Below are 17,797 nucleotides of genomic sequence, written 5' to 3'. Positions count from 1 at the left end.
AGCATTCCATGGTCACATATTTATGTTGTTTCCCCAATTTAGCTCTAATCTAGCATGTGTTTAGGGATGGAGCGGATTCATTTCCTTAGGCTTCTCTACTTGTATTATATCTCTTTACTTCCTAGCACATTACTATTTTATGCATTCTAAGTTCTAAGTTTAAGTGACAAACAAACAAAACCCTCTATAAACCCCTTATCATTCTAAGAACAATTCTAGACACTTAGGTTGCCATAGACTAGCGCAGTCCCAGTGGTTCGACTTACCCGACCAATAGCCCTATTTTACAATGATTCGTGCTATTGCGAAGGTTGATGTTTAGTTGATCAACCGATCATGTTTAGACCAAAAGAGTTAAAAGCAAAAGAAAATTGAAAAATAGCTTGGAATGAAAAAGTTTTTGAAATAGAAAGGAAAAATTTGTTGTTTTGAAAAAGGTGAGATGGAAAAGGCTACTTTTAGGATTTGTCTGAAAGCTACCGTGACTTGAAACAAATGGGAATAAGGGAAAGAGCTGGCTGCCCATAAGCGTGAAAGCCACCAATGTGCAAAAAGAAAAATGGAGCACAGAGAGATAAAAAATAAAATTAAAAAAAAAAATGTCTTTTGCACATCTTGATTGTTTGATTTATAAGGATATGTGATATCATTGATTTATTATTTGAAATCTGAATAATTGATAGATCATATGTTTTTGGAACTTAGTTGTGATTTTACTACACTTACCAAGTTTGTGGAACTTAAACGAATCCATCTTGATTATTTCTGTTGATACATATAATCTTGTGGAGTCTACATTCTCATTGGTTTCAATTTACAAGATTAATATGGTTGGTTACTTTCTACTTTAGGATATATCTTCCTTTAAACCTTTGTTAATTTCTGACAAAAAGGGGGGAGAGAGTTTATAGTCTTATCATTCAAGGTGAGAGAGATATTTTTGCTTTTTGCATTGAGGGGAGAACCATTGATCATTGCATGTGTTTACATATTGCGTTAATATTCAGGCATTAAAATTTGTTATTTTATGCCTGTGTCTATTTTCTTAATTAAGCTTCATGGGTAATTGTGTTTGAGCTAATGTGCAGATTACAGGTTGCTACATGTGTTGAAGTTTCATGAGATTCAAGAAAATTTCCGCATTTTATTTCCTTTAACAATCAATGTAATTTACTTTCCTTCTTGGGTAGATTGCTGAATTGTTTTTAGGGTTTTGTCATGAAATTGCCAAAGGGGGAGATTGTGAGATATATATATATTGTAATTGGCTAATTTCGTTGTCAAAACAAGTATGATCGAGTTGTAATTTTTTAATTCAAAAATTCAAAGATTGAAGATCAGAAGCAGAGTCAAAGAAGTTCAAGTGTTCTTGATACATTACACTCCGAGAGGATGAGAACAATGCTTTAAAAAGGTTTGAGAGGTAGTGAGAACATCTAGGAATGGTTTTGGAAGGTTCGGATCAAGTTTTTACATTCTGTCCATCTTGAACTGGTTCAAGATTTTTTGAACAGGTCAACATCAGCAGAATTACAAAAATTTCAAGACTGGCCATCTTGAACCGGTTCAAGGGGGCTGAACCATTCAAGAATTCAAAGAATTCTTTATTGGTCATCTTGAACCGGTTCAGCCCCTCTGAACAGGTTCAAGAAGTCCTGGATGCATCAGGTTTCCAAGTTTCCTTCTTCTGATGTTTCATTTTCGATCCTAACCTCCTTCTAAGTCCTATGCACAAAATTTATTATATTTTCTGAGGGATTACGACTTTCTAAACTCTATATAAACCTTGTGATACACATTGGTTTGATTATGGCTTTAGGGATCATAAATCATATATTTTGAGAAAGCCATTTAGAGAGAGAAAAATTCAGAAAATCAAATCTGATTGTTCTGAATTTATTTTTGAGAACACACATATATTTTCATGAGTGATTTAGTTGTGTTGTTCTCTATTTCATTGGAATTGGAGCTATATTGAAGATTCAAATATTATGGATGAAGAGCATGATTTAATTCTTCTACAACCGAGTTCATATCTTGAAGAACAGAAGTAAACGCACTCTATTTTCACAATAGGGAGGTTGAGAGTGTTCCAATGATTCAACCGAGCATTTACCTTATCAATCAAAGGTTTGCAGTCAGCACTTCGCAGAGATCTATAAGACAAAGGAATCCCCAAATACCTATAAGGAAACTCTTCAGCTTTAAACTTCAAGACATCTAAAATTCTTATCCTACACCTAACTGCTTTTGAGAAAATAATAGAGCTCTTGTCATTGTTAATTTCTAGACTAGTGTGACACCTGCAAACTTGTCAAACACATCCACAATAGTTTTTGCAGTACCTAAATCAACATTAACAACTCTAAGGAGGTCATTTGTATAAAGAGTATAAGAAATCTTTAGACCAGCTTTAACAATAGCATTGCAAAGTTTAATGTTGCCTTCATTGATACCAGTAGCCATAAGGGTAGAAAAATATTCTGTAATGTTCCGTAACTAGAGTGAACAAGAGAGGGGACAAAAGACATCCCTGCCAGAGCCCCATAGAAGTTGTGAAAAAACCTACTGGAACACCATTACAAAGCATAGAAAATTTAGAATTAGTGACACACTGCATACAGAAAGCTATCCATTTGTCACTGAATCCATATAGCTGCATAATAGTTTTAAGAAATCTCCAATCAACTAAGTCATAATTCTTCTTCAGGTCCACCTTCAGAGCCATGTAAGGATCCCCTCTCTTGTGACCAAACCCTTTGGGTCTGTCACTAGAACGATATTGTCATGAATATTTTGCCCTTTAACAAAAGTTTATTGCTCCAAACCCACCAAGGTTGGAAGCATACCTCTAAGTCTGTTAGCTAGAATTTTTGTAATGATCTTGTATATGAGATTACACAAGGAAATAGGCCTATAATTACCAATTTTGTCACCATGATCTAGTTTTGGAATCAAAGCCAAGAAGGTAGATTTAACCCCTAGAGGGATAGAATTATTCTGAAAGAAAAATAGAATTACAGCAACAGCATCTTTCCCCACAAAGCTCCAATACCTAAAATATATTATATACAATACTTTAAAGCTGAAAGGAATGATCAAATCTAAATAATGTTTTCAATTACTCTCCACCCACCCATGTGAAGCCTATTAAAAAAATTCAAAAATCTTACTCCGTAATTTCTTAGTCCGTATTTGACTTTCAACCTATTCCGGTCTGGTCCGGTACGGAATGAACTTATAATCTATAATATGATGATCGAGTCGATTCCATGATTATAGGTTCATAACCTTAGCTGGCAATTTGTTTTGTAAACTATCACGATTGTGATTTTGTTCTGGATGAAAAGTTCCCTAATGATTGTTCAATAACTTCTCTAAGAAGAAGAAATTATTTTAGGCAGATTAATTTTTGCCAAAATGGTGTAATAACTAATATCTTCAAAGAAATTATTCTGGATACAGAGATAGAAGGCTTAAACGGGTATAAAGATTTAATCTTTGGATGACATAAAATCAAATTCGAAGATGGATTATCTATATATGTATGTCTATATATAGGGAAACAAATAATCATGAAGCAATATTTAAAGGAGTGACAGTGATTTACCAATAAATTGAAGATATCAATTATAATTTATATTTAGTTATTATTTTACTTCCATTGTTGTTAGAGATTTATTTGCATATAATGAATCAAATTAATTTTATACTACCATTTGTTTATTTCATTGGTTCCACTTGTCATTTTTACAATTTTGACTCGTGTTGTTGATGCAATTGTTCTTGTGATAGCTGTTGATATGGTGATGACTTGTAGTTGACTCTTTCAACACCCGGTTAAAGAAAAAAAAGAAATATTGGCTGTCCAAAAAATTGTTTCTTTTTCTCAGGAATAAATAAGAAATATTTGAACTCGATTAGATTTCATCCAAATGTAGTAGTTAATAAGGGGAACTAGTATGATTTTATTGAAATTACATATTAGGATAACTCGAAAAGTTTTGATTGAATTAGTATCCAAAGAAGAAAAAAGGATCGAATAATTATTTTATGATGAAAATAGAATAACATTCTATTTTGTGTTGTATGCATAACAGGTATACACTATACAATCAAATATAAAACATCCTGCCTACCCCTTTAGACTCCCCTACTTATTGATTAGGGGAAGCCATACCAACAACAATATCCTCAATGATAGATACCTCTTTAGTAGGTTGACATTCACTAGCAGAAGCATTAATCTCACCTTTAAATACCACAATAGCATTCTTGATAAGCACTAAATATTGCATAATCAAGCGCCCTTAATTACATGATCAGTCTATTTAGCATGTCAATAAAGTGTATTTTACAGGTTTTGTTGTATTTTGTCTATTTTCAGGGCTTATCTCCAAAATGGAATAAAAGCAAGTTTTTATGAGATTTAAATGAACATGGTTCATGGCATGCTAATAAACATGGTTCATGTCCTAAGTCCTTGAGCAAGCTCAGCCTAATAAAGGAAGTTGACTTGGGAAGGCAAGAAAGATGAAATGCATCATGGAAGAACAAGGTTGGTGTCCGGACGTAGCCTCCGAAAGCATTCTTAGCATTCGTACGTTCTATGTAGAAATGACCCAAAAATTGCAAATTCAAGAAAAAGTAAAATTCCAGTAGCCAAGGAAAATTGCGTACTGATGCCCAGCTCTACGTCCGAATGCCAAATGGCAAAGCCTCTAACACAAGCACCTCAAAGCGCGTAAGACACACAGCCTGACAAGCTGTGTCCGGGCATCCGGACGCCAACCTGCGAAGTAAATGAGGAATTTGAATTTTTTGTTATTTTTCTCTCTTTTCCAACTTTAATGCATAAGTTTTAGGGGGATTTTGATTGATTCTGGCTAGAAAGGCTATATACACATCTCTATATTGTATATTCATTATCATTCATATTATGATTTAAATTTTGTATACAATTTTGGGGAGAGAAAGTGAGGAATAGCTAGTGTTCTTAAGTGTTCTTAAGAGGGGCTGCTATGGAGCTGAAGATGGAGGCTTCCTCTTCAATCCTTGGAGTTTCCTCCACCACCAGGATGAGTTTCAATTTGGGGGAATAACATTGCATGGAATGAATTTCATGAATAAGATGAAGGTTTATATTGAAATTAGCGTTTTTACATTAAATTGATGTATGATCCATACTGAATTCACAAATATTGGTATGTTTGCTATGCAATTCTTGTCTTAGAACCATATTTACATACTTGTACTCTTGATATTCTTATAGTGATAATAAGGATTAATTTCATGAAATAGTTTTGTAGGCATGTCATGTAGGATTTTAGAAAAATTATGTTAAGGGAAGATGGATCATGCTACACCTTTAGAGTAATGTAGTTAGGTAGATGGTCGATACCAACCGAAGATAATTTATACTAGAGGATTGAATTTTATGTGCTAATACTTACAAATTCAAAACCTTGATAGGCCATGCCTAGGGAAGATGGCTCATACCACAACCTAGTTTAGGTGGATGAGCCATACCAACCAAAGATGGGTTATGTTTAGTTTTGAATTATATGATTTTTTGGAAATTGTTGTAGTTGTTGTATACTTCTACACATTGTGATTACATATAATTATTTTCCCCAAGTTGATTACATTATAACATGATTATGAGGTCTCAGTGAACTCGATTCCCTAGTTTCCTCTATTTATTAGTTCAATTTTTTAATTCGTTTAATTCTGTTTTAAGTTTATGTTAAGTGACAAACAAAAAAACCAATCTGTGACACTTTACAAACTCAAAAGTAGTCTTCGAATTTTGATTGCCATAAGCTAGAAATCTTCGTGTTTTGTGGTTTATAATTGACACGCATCAATTTTTGGTGTTGTTGCCGGGGATTGTAATCGGCTTTGTAATAAATAAAAAAAATTAAAGATTAAATTCAGTTTAGAGGTAATTTTAATTTTTGTATATATTTTTTTGTTTTTAATTTGTTTTCCAAGTTCTTAAGTGCAGATTTGAAACAAAGGGGCTGCTTTGAGGTGTTAAACAAGTGCTGAAATTTTTGAAAAATTCTGGGAATTTGGAGATTTTGCACCATTTGTAAGTATTTCAAGTTGATTTTTGCTGCACTTGAAAATTGGTTATATTTGCTTTACATGGATGAATGCTAGTTGATGTTGGGTCATAGATCTTTGACATTGCCAAACATAGAAGAACAAGTTGACATAGCTTCATTAGAAAGAACTCTTAGACAACAAAGAATTTAAGAGAGCTAGAAACTGAAGTTAACAATATGGTTAAAAATCGTAAAAATGTTAGAGTTGAAGATCCTAGAGTCAAAAATGCTGAAATTGCAAATGAAAATGTAGCACCTATGACTCTTAGGGACCATTTCATCCCATCAACATATGCATCTCCATCATGCATCGTCATGCCCAATGTCGATGCCCATCACTATGAAATCAAATCCAACACAATCCAAATGTTTCCATCTTATTATGGGTTTGATAATGAGGACCCTTATAAACATCTTAATGGGTTCCTAGAAATTTACTCCACTATCAAGATGAGGGACTTCCCTCAACAAGCACTCCATATGCATCTCTTCCCATTCTCCCTACAAGATAGGACAAAATATTGGTTAAATTCCCTTATTGCAAATTCCATCACCACATGGGCTCAATTGTAACAAGAATTTCTAAAAAAATACAATCCTGTGGGGAAAACCAATCAAATGCGTAGTTATATTCTTAGCTTCTCCCAAATAAATGGAGAAAAATTCTATGACACATGGGAAAGATTTTAAGATCTTCTTAGGAAGTGTCCACACCACCAAATTCCAAAATGGCAATTGGTGCAAGCCTTCTATAATGGTTTAACCGAACCACATAGACAACTCATTGATTCTTCCTATGGGGGCATGTTCACGTCCAAAAATGCAGATGAAGCTTGGACCTTACTTGAGAACATGAGCAAAAATTCTATTCAATATAATTCTTGTAGGGCTCCTACTTCTAGTATTAGAAAACCCTCAAATCCGTGCCAACCACGGACTCTAAGGGAAGAATCATCTCAAGTGGATGCCATAGCCCATAAAGTTTTTCAGCTAGTGGCACCACACCTCTCCTCTTCTCAAAATTCTTCATCAATTGTTATATGTGAATCTTGCACAAGCACTTTTCATCTTGAAGAAGATTACCCCACACCGGAGCAATTTTATGGAGATACGCAAAATAGGCCAATGCCATGTTCTCTCATCCTGAACATAATCTATATTCCAATACATATAATTCGGGATGGAGAGATCACCCGTATTTTTCATGGAGGTAACCAGCCCCACAAAATTCAGCATTCCAAGGTCATGGGCAACAAATTCAGTTCAATTCTCAACCTATGAATATTCCAAGCTTCTACAAGCTATCGTCCTTCTTCCTATAATCAAAGCTCTTCAAATCAAAATTCTACTCCTCTTCACCTATCCCAATTGGATGAGATATTAAACACCAACAAACAAATCATAGCTGCCCTTAATGGTATGCAATTAACTGTTCAATTGGCTAATACTCACTCCCAAACAATAGAAAAAATTGAAACCCAACTAGGACAATTAGCTACTTCCACGAATCAGCTTCATAAGAGGGACATGGGCAAACTTCTAGCTCAGTTCAGAAAAATATCTACCCATCTATATAGAAGAGAAAAATCTAGATTACTATGGACCGACTGAACCAATGACTATTCATGATTCCATAATTGAATATTGAATCATTTCCATACCGGTTCCAATTTAGAGGAATGTTATGGTAAAACTTCGTTTGATAGGATTATTTGTAATTGATGAAATCCCTCTTCCGAGTGGACCACATCATGAGCAAGTCCATGTAATCACCACATTTTGGAGTGAAAGAGTTGTGGATAACAAGGTTGGGGGAGAGAATGAAATTCTTGCTATAAAGGATTCAAGTCCTCCACCTAAAAATCTAAACATCAGTCCAGAAATTCCAAATCCACTAATCCCAAGTGTTGAGACATATTTTGAGCTCAAGGCTCCGTTTCCTCAATGCCTCAAAGAGTCCACACACTTTGGCAACAAGGGCAATAAAATTTAGGATATGTTTGAAGTCTTTAGGCAAGTAAAGATCGACATTCCTCTTCTTGATGCCATCAAGCAAATTCCACCCTATGCTAAATTTCTCAAAAATTTGTGTACTCAAAAACTCATCTCTAAGAGCAATATTCCAAAGAAGGTAAGGTTAACTGAGCAGGTGAGTGCTATCATTCAGCACAATACACATCCAAAGTTTAAGGATCTGGGCGCCCTGACAATTTCGTGTGTCATTGGAGACAACGAGATAGAAAAGGCCCTCCTTGACTTAAGAGCAAGTGTAAATATGATCCTCTACTCAGTTTACTTGTAACTTTGCTTAGGAGAACTCAAACCTACCTCGGTTGTCTTGCAACTTGCGGATAGATCCGTCAAGCAACCTCGTGGTATCATTGAGGATGTACTCATTAAGGTGGATAAGTTCTACTTCCCGGTAGACTTCTTGGTTCTAGATACTGAACTGGTCCACAATCTCAAAAGACACATTAATGTGATCCTTGGTCAGCCTTTTTTAGCCATAGGTAATGCTTCAATTAAATATCAGACTAAGATATCTCTTTTGGAAATATGAAGGTAAAGCTCAACATCTTCAATGCCTCTCAACATCCTACGGATGAAAATGAATGCTTTTCTCTTGATGTGTTAGATTAATTGGTCGAAAAATCTCTCCAATTTCCTCTAAGCCAAGACCATCTCGAAACGCAAATGACTCATGTTAATTCTAAGGAGGTTGTTGTTAAACAATCTGGCTAGAAAGCAAATTCATTGCTTGATACTTCATCATCTATTCAGTCTTCTCTTTGGTCAGTGATATGCTCTAATTTATTTACCACTCGCAATAGAACGAATCCCTTGCAGGATAGGACTACTTAGAAGGTGTCAAGCCTTAGGGACTATGGTGGATTATCAAGTGTTCAATTAATACTATTTTAATTTAGAGAAAATGATTGTTTGATTTGTTGTGTATCACTAACATAAATAAAACTAAATAAATAAAAGAATGAGATCAGAGAGAGAATTTCTTAGGGATTGACTTCACTACGAACCTCATACTATGGTCAACTGTTCAACCTTAGGATTTTAACACTTATGCATAATATGGAATTAAACTCAATAACTCGTTTAATTCAAATTTAAAGAAAGTTTTTTCATAAATTTCAGTTAATAATAACCTATCTTTGATTGGCACGAATTATCTACCTACCTACTTCTAACTAATGTTGCAGTATAACTCATCTTTCTGAGGCATAAACTATGAAAACATTCATTCATAAAAAATATTTGAACACCATTACCTGATCTCTATTCTTATTATCCAAGACCCTTAGCTACCAATCTCGTACACTAAGAATAAGTTGAATATAATTTAAGAACAATTAAATTTAAGACAAGGTATTAATCATTCAAAAACTACATACTTCCTTAAAATCCAATTGACCTAAGTCAATTACCCATAATCATGCAATCAAAATACATAAGCAGTTAAAATCCCAAAGTATAGAACAATCAAACCATAGTATTCGGATTCGAGTTACATCAATGCCCTAAGAGATGATTACCTCCTCATGACGATGTAAGATATCATATGTGTTGTTGTGGACTTCATCACCATGGACTGCACTTCTCTTCTGAGGATCTTCACCTTCAATGCTTCAGAAAGAACTCAATAACCCTAAAAGCTGCCACTAGATCTAGAATAACTTGTAAGAAGAAAAGAGAGCTTTTATGTAGCCTTGTGCATCCTTTTATAGAAATAATTGACTTCTAACAAGGATAAGATAGGCTTTAGGTTTTCTGGAGTCATCTAGGCCCGTTTGGGATGAAATAAGACTTAATTAGAATTCATCCCACAACTTAGAAATTTGACTTAACAACCAAGGCTTGAGCAGAGAAGCTTCTGCACGAGCTTTTTGGCATGTGCTTGAGCCTTTTAGATTGTGCTCGAGCAGGAATTCCATAGTTAGCCAATTTTCTTCAAACCTTTTCTGAAGCGTCCTTTTCATCGACACTTTGAATATTTTGGGATAATTTCTTCATGGTGCTCGATCACTTTGACTTAGTGCTCGAGCTTTTTGGTCTCTGCTCGAGGTCTGGCAACATGGATCTTCTGAAGCATCTTTTAATATTCCGAAGGAGTTTGAGCTCGATCCCTTTTGCAAAGACTCGAACACCTTAAGTATTTGCTCGAGCCTTTTGGCCTTGGATGTTTTTTTTGCTTCAATTAACTTTATGCTCGAGCTACTCGAGCCAAGGAACTTGTGCTCGAGCTTTGGCACTTAAACTTCTCCAAAATTACCATTTTGACTCCAAGCTTGTTTTAGATAATCGGCGATAACTCTGTTAACTTCGATATCAGTCTTTTCATTATAAAATGTAATACCCCTATATTTTAAAGGAATTATTTATAGGGATTAATTACTTTTATTTTATTTAAAAATTAATTGTTTGATTTAATTGGGTTTAATTAATTTAATTTTATTTTTAAATGATTTATTTTTATTTAATTGAGTGTTTAAATTAATTTTCTTATTTTAATTAAATTATATTTCGTGATTATATATGATGATTGTTTGTGTGTGTGCTTGATTATTGGTTAAATTGTTGGTGTGTTGATTTTATTGGTATGATGTAACTTGATTGTAAATTCTTGTTTTGTTTATGTGCTTCATGTAATTAGTTATTTTAATTTAAGTGTTTATTTAATTATTTTATTTATTTAAACTAATTGGATTGGGCTCAAGAGAAGTGGGACCAATGGATGTGGTATTGGGCTTGAATTAAGCCCTCTTGGGTTAATTAATAAAGGCACATGGTCATGTGATTATTTAAATGACCATTTTTGAATAATTATAAATATATATATATATATATATATATATATATATATATATATAATTAATTAATAAGTGTTGTGGAAAGATATATATATATATATATATATATATATATATATATATTATTTAAAAGCTAATTATTATTTCTTTTATTTAGTAGTCATACTAGGAATAAGATTAGGGTAATTAATATGTATAAATATACATATAAGGTTTTATTGTTAAAGTTTTCACATTAGAAAAATAAGAGAGGCAAAGAGAGAAGCAGAGGAAGGACTAACAAAGAGGAGACCGGATAAGAAAAAGAGAACGCTAAAATTGGAAGAGACAATCAAGGCTTAAGGCGTCGATTTCATTTCAAAACCTTCAGGCGAGTTCTTCTTTATCTTTTTTCTTAGAACTCATAAGTATTTTACCTTGAGTATCAAAAGCTTTAGGTTAAATTTATTTGATTATTTTTTTCTAATCATGTTTCTGGTCATTGTCCTCAAAGAGTTCGACAGACGAAGCCAAAGAAGAAAAAATTGGTGGATAAATGGGTAGTGAAACAGAAGGGAAAACTAGTGGTTCAAGATGAGGATGAGGTGCTTGAAGAAACGTCTCTAAGAGATAATACGATTCATCAACCTGTTATTGCCCTTCCAACTTCAAACACTTTTCAATTATTACAACAAGATGATGCAGAAGAGGAAATGGTTGTGGAGACACCTATTCTAGATCAATCAGTGGTTGTGGTAGAGGAGACCCCTATTGTGCATGTAGTAGACAATATATCAGAGGAAGTGGTTGTAGAGACTCCAAGTGAGCAAGTTAATTTAGAAGAATTACAACAAGATGTTGTGATAGTAGAGACCCCCATATTGCAGGTCGAAATTTCCTCAAGACCACAAGCTAACAAAGGTAATATTCTAGAGGTGGTGCTAACTGATCTAAGTGCAGAACATTCTTGTGAGGACATTGATAAATCTAAAGATAAATTATCTCCAAAAGTTACATAAAGTGAGCAAAAGCCCAAGAAGAAATTTACTGTAGCTCGAATTTCACCAATGGTTATTAGGAGTCAATGGGTGCTTCCCTACTCCACACCACTAAATGATCACATTATGGAATGTGATGGGCTTAAACAAGCCAAGGAGACAAAGAGAGGTTCGACAATGGATCAAAGCCAATGACTCTCATTTTGTCTGTCTTCAAGAAACAAGGGTGAGAAGACCCAATTTTGATTTTATTACAGCAAATATTAATAGGAGATGGAGTTGGATCCATAATTATAATTCTCATGTTTTAGGAAAACTTTGGATTGGCTGGGATCCAGTAATGTTCTCAGTGACTATGATAAATGAGATGGATCAATGTCTCCTTCTTAAAGTCCATATTTTACAGACTAGGGAGGTTGTTTATTGTACTCTAGTTTACGCTTCTAATACAATTGCAGGTAGAAGAAGACTTTGGAGTCACTTAATTTCTCAGGCCTTAATTGTTATTGGCCCTTGATTTATGGTTGGTGACTGGAATGCTACAAGATTTCATTCAGACAAAAAAGGAGGTAAAAAGGTTCCTCAAAGGCTTCTTGATGAGTTTAATGATTGTTTGCAGAAGGCTGGTTTATTTGAGATATTTGCCTCTAATGGTGATTGTTCCTGGTGCAATAGACAATGAAGCAATAGAAGAATTTTGGCAAAGCTTGATAGGGTGTTCTAATGACCCATGGTTACAGATGTTTACTGGTACCAAAATCTCTTGTTCAGCTTCTTCCTCATCTGATCATTATGGAGTAATCATCAATATTTTTAGACAATTTGCAAGGGGTCCAAAGCCCTTCAAGATGTTAAAAATTTGGTGCTTACAAGAGGGTATTTTTGACGTGATAAAAAAATCTTGGGAAGTTCCTATCATTGGGACTCCCTTTCATATACTTCTCAAAAAACTCAAAAATGTGAAGGCTGCTATCAAAGCTTGGAATTTGAATTCATTTGGGAATATTAAAGAGAGGGTTCATAAGTCTAAACAGGCCTTAGAAGATGTTCAATTATCACTCCTTGATAATCCTACAAATGATTTGTTTACAAAGGAGAACCAAGCTAAGGATGAGTACCATGATGCTCTATCTTCTAAAGAGATTCTATATGCTCAAAAGTCCAGAATTCATTGGCTCAAATATAATAATCGATGTTCAGCCTTCTTTTATTCCAAGATGAAGCAGCACAATCAATTCAATGCAATTACATCTGTGGAAGATCATACTGGACAGGTAAAAACTCAAACAGATGAGATAAGAAAGGTGTTTGTGGATTATTATCAAGGCTTGTTTCAAGAGAATAATACTACTTGTGCATTTGAAGCTACTCCAAAACATATCTTAACTCTTGATGACAAATTGGTTGTAGATGCTCCTATAACAGATGAAGATATCAAAGCTGTGGTTATGAATTTCAAACCAGATAAAGCCCCTTGTCCAGACGGCTTCCTAGCTAGGTTTTATCAATCATTTTGGTCTATTGTCCAACCTGAAGTTAGTGCAGTAGTTAAATATTTTTTTCACTGAGGGTTCTATTCCAATTGGGGTGAGCAGTTCCTTCCTCACTTTGATACCTAAAGTAGGGAATGCAGTCAAGCCTAAAGATTACAGGCCTATTGCTTTATGCAACCTCAGTTACAAAATTATCTCCAAAATTCTGGCTGCTAGACTGGCTTTGGTTCTTCCTAATTTGGTGGGATTGGAACAAAGTGTCTTTATTAAAGGCCAGAAAATTCAAGATGCAATCATTATGGGACACGAAATGGTTAGTGAATTTAAATCCAAACATCCTATCATGGCCTTAAAAATTGATATTAGTAAGGCATTTGATTCAGTTTCTTGGAGTTTCCTCTTGAAGACTCTTATCACTTCTGGTTTCAGTCCTATTTGGATCAAATGGATTAGTAACCTTTTGCATTCCACTAGATACTCAATTCTTATGAATGGATCTCCCACTAGTTTTATCCAACCTTCAAAAGGATTAAGGCAAGGATGCCCCCTTTCACCTCTGCTATTTACTTTGGTAGCTGATTAATTATATTAGCTTATTAATACTTCAATTTCAGAGGGGAGACTTACATTGTCAAATACTGCCTTGAAAGCAAACTCCATATGCTGTCATACTTTTTTTGCTGATGATCTTTTGATTACTTGCAAAGCTTCAGTTACTAATACTAGAATACTTACACATATTTTCAAGGTATTTGGGGATGCTGCTGGTCTTCGTATCAATTATCAAAAAAGTAGTGTTATCTTTTCCAAGTTTGCCAGAAGAAAGAGATTAATTTTAAACATGCTTCAATGCAAGGAGGATGTCTTTCCTTTCAAATATTTGGGGTTACCATTGAGTTCTATTGGTTTCAGAAAATTCCATTGTAATGCTCTTACTGATAAAATCTCCAAAAAGCTCTCTCATTGGAGTACCAAGCTGTTATCTACTGTAGGTAAAACTGAGCTGATCAAGTCGGTTATTACTCCTACATGTCTTTACTGGTGCAGCGTTTTTCAACTTCCTATAGCAGTCATCAATCAAATTCAAAAGATGTGTAGAGATTTTGTTTGGGGAAGCAGGGAAAACATAAATAAACTTCATCTCTTGAGCTGGGATATGATGTGCAGGCCCAAAGATGAGGGAGGTTTGGGTATCAGGAAATTGAAAGATCTGCAAGTCACTTCTCAGCGTGTCTTAGCTTGGGATTTCCTATTAAGCAAGGATAGGCTTTGGATATCTTGGTTTCACCACAGGTATACAACATCTTCTAATTTTTGGAATGCTATTCCTAAGATTTCACATTCAATCTTATGGAAGAACATGATTAATGTTAGAGAAACTTTGCTTAATGCAATTCATTTCTCAAATGGTGATGGGTAATTCTTTAAAGCTATATCAGATCCTTGGTGTGAGGGGGCGACTTTATTACAAAAATTTGGCTATAGAATTGTCAGAAGGTTGGATTTTACATGGAATTCATCATTGTCGCAACTAATGATTGATGGTAGATGGAATTTTGAATTGTTACAGGAGGATATTTTTAAACCTATTAAAAATTATTTGTGTACATTGACAATTCACTCTAAAACTGATAAGTTACTTTGGGATGGAGGAAATTTCTCTTTCAAAAATGTGTGGGAAAGCTGTAGGGTCATAAATCCAGAGGTTAATTGGTCTAAAATTTGCTGGGGAAAAGCTAGACCGTGGTGGTCAGTTAATGGTGTCTTTCTGTTCCAAGATAGACTACCGTCTATGTATAATTTGCAGAGAAGAAAGGTGCAGTTGGTTCCAAGATGTTCTCTTTGTTTACAAGGGATTGATACCAGAAATCATTTGTTTGTTCAATGTCCATTTGCAAGGAATTTCTGGAAATGGTTGGCAGACACTCTTGATTGGAGGACTGATTTTACTCTTTTGAACTCAATGGAAGATTTGTTGACTTGGTTTTTGCAGCAGAGTGCAAAATGGTTCACACTATGCTAGTTGCTGGGCTTTGGGGTATTTAGCAAGAGAGAAATCGAAGACGTCATGACCACAGTTCTAGGTCCACCTTTGAGGTGGCTCGACAAATTTTATATGAAGTTCTTGATGTTTATAATGTCTCCCTTAGAGACATTATTTAGCATTATTTGTTTACATTTCATTTCTTTTTCTGAAATAGGTTTTTCCATTTCTGTTTCATTCTGAGGGAATGCCCTCTGTGCGCCTGTAAATACTTTTTCTTTCTTTTATACAAACCCAATTATGAAAAAAAAAAAAAAAAAATTATTTGATTAAATCATGTTTAGATCGGATTATTTAAAAATATGAATTATTATATATTTTTAGTTTTGGATTATTGAATTTTAATTGTATACATAAATGTTGTATATATAATTTAAAATCAATTTATAGGTTAATCTATAACCCAAGAGGGTTAACTATGGCTTTTGGAATTTCTGATATTTTTTTGAAATATTCTGCTCTTTTTATATATATTTTTGGAATTTATTAGATTTATTTTCCTATTATTTGTTTGAAAAATTATATATGTACATATATATATATATATATATATATATATACACACACACACTGGTGTCTGTGGATTGGTGCCTCAATAAGGAATTATTTCAGTGTGGCGCGATACATGGAATGATGGTGCGTTCATTGATTTGGGCCATTAGATTATTTAAACATCAATGGATTAATTCAATGCATTGCGGTGCATGATATGTTGATATATAGGCGGAATCCAGCAGTTAGATTTAATTGATGAAACAGAGATGATTCGGTGCAACACATATGCATAAAAGTCAAGCACCTGCAGGACTTCATTTGGTACAACGTAGGCGCATGGAGGACCATGCAGCTGTGAGAAAAGATCTGGTGCGGCGCATTCCATTAGAGTTGATGTAGCAGTGAATCATAATGAGCCACGTGTCAAAATCTTAGTCTTTAATCCGGTGCGGTCGTGCTCACAGTAGTAATTGAGCTCAACCTATTATTCTGCCTGTTTTGATACTCGAAAGTTAAATTGTCATAACTTAATCATCTTAATTCGAAATTGGGTCATTCTTAAGCTTAAATTTAAGGATTATTCGTCCTCTTTCCAATGGTACCAAGTTCATTCATAGATTCCTATCCTACTAGGAGATATATACATTTTAGTGAGACGGTGTCAGAAAATTATTTAAACTGAGATGGAGTATTTACGGGAAACCACATCTGACTATATTTAGTAGCATTTAATTTGAGTAAATATAATTAATTAATATTATGCTATCGAAGGAGGTGTGTGTGTGTATATATATATATATATATTTATTTATTTATATATATGTATTTATGGTTTAATTAAGTTATGATTAGTATGGAAGGATGTATATATATATGTATAATACCTTCCATATAATTATTCTTAATTACACATATATATTAATATATATTTAAGATAATTAATATTATTATTCTTATTTGGTATATCATGCTTTATAGGTAGTATGGTTGGTAAAATCATAATAGGCTGGTTATTAAATTTACGTTGTGCTTTTAATATGCATGGGATGTCTATGTATGATTTAGTTTATTGTTAACCCTAAAGTTAGTACATGGTTGAATTGTAGGCATGGATGAATTGCCATAGGTGTAAATATATTGCATAATTATTTGCATGAATAAAATACATACATGGGAAGTATAGATGAGTTGCTAATTAAAAGTATAAATATATATACTTAAGGAGGCATAGCTAAGTTGCCAATATATAAATAAATATATTTATAATGGCATGGTTGAATTGCCAATGTATAATTAAATTGCTATGTGTTAGATGATTAAAATTTCAGCTATGGTTATTGTATGTATAGGTTGGATATATTATGATTAGATATTCTTAAATTAGAATAATCTAGTACTTACAGGTTAGTGTATTATTATATATATATTAGTGTATTATTATATATATATATATTAATAAAATAATATTGGTGGAGACATGAATGATTTGTCAAAGCCTAGATATTGGCTATGTGATTTAAATAATTAAAAAAATTATTATTTAGCTTTGGATTAAAGGAAATATTCCTTAAAGTATGTTTTATTATTTAAATGGTTTAATAACCATTTAGGATGGAATTATGGTTTAAGGGACTTCTTTTTAAAAGAAAATGAGTTTGTGGATTGGTTTAGGTATGATTAGGATTTAATCATTATTATTGGTTTTGGAATTAATGAACCTAGTTATAGATGTGACTGTGGTATTATATAAAATTATTTATATATATGCGTATTAGTGCATATTAAAGTTAAAACTTTACTAGGTTTGGTTTTAATCAGAGATGATCTATTTATTGGTTTTCAGAGGCTTGGTAAA

The 17,797-nt window shown here is 33.6% G+C and overlaps 1 protein-coding gene and 1 non-coding gene across 2 annotated transcripts; one reads left to right on the top strand and one right to left on the bottom strand.

The window, feature by feature from the left end:
- Positions 1-6,726: 6,726 nt before the first annotated feature.
- Positions 6,727-6,832, bottom strand: LOC132315452 (small nucleolar RNA R71). The gene has a single exon (XR_009483653.1). It is a non-coding gene; the product is annotated as a small nucleolar RNA R71 (small nucleolar RNA).
- A 5,614-nt stretch (positions 6,833-12,446) lies between these two features.
- LOC132313810 (uncharacterized) lies at positions 12,447-14,823 on the top strand. Its single transcript, XM_059812753.1, has 3 exons — positions 12,447-13,408; positions 13,506-13,716; positions 13,996-14,823. Exons 1-3 carry the CDS (start codon positions 12,447-12,449, stop codon positions 14,821-14,823), a joined length of 2,001 nt encoding a protein of 666 aa, XP_059668736.1.
- The last annotated feature ends 2,974 nt before the right edge of the window (positions 14,824-17,797 follow it).

The sequence above is a fragment of the Cornus florida genome, unplaced genomic scaffold, assembly GCF_030987335.1.
Source record: "Cornus florida cultivar Cherokee Brave unplaced genomic scaffold, ASM3098733v1 CherokeeBrave_3.0.0_Hap2_Chr06, whole genome shotgun sequence".
Lineage (NCBI taxonomy): Eukaryota > Viridiplantae > Streptophyta > Magnoliopsida > Cornales > Cornaceae > Cornus > Cornus florida.
Note: the sequence above shows the minus strand (reverse complement) of the source record. Positions and strands in the feature narration are given on the sequence as shown.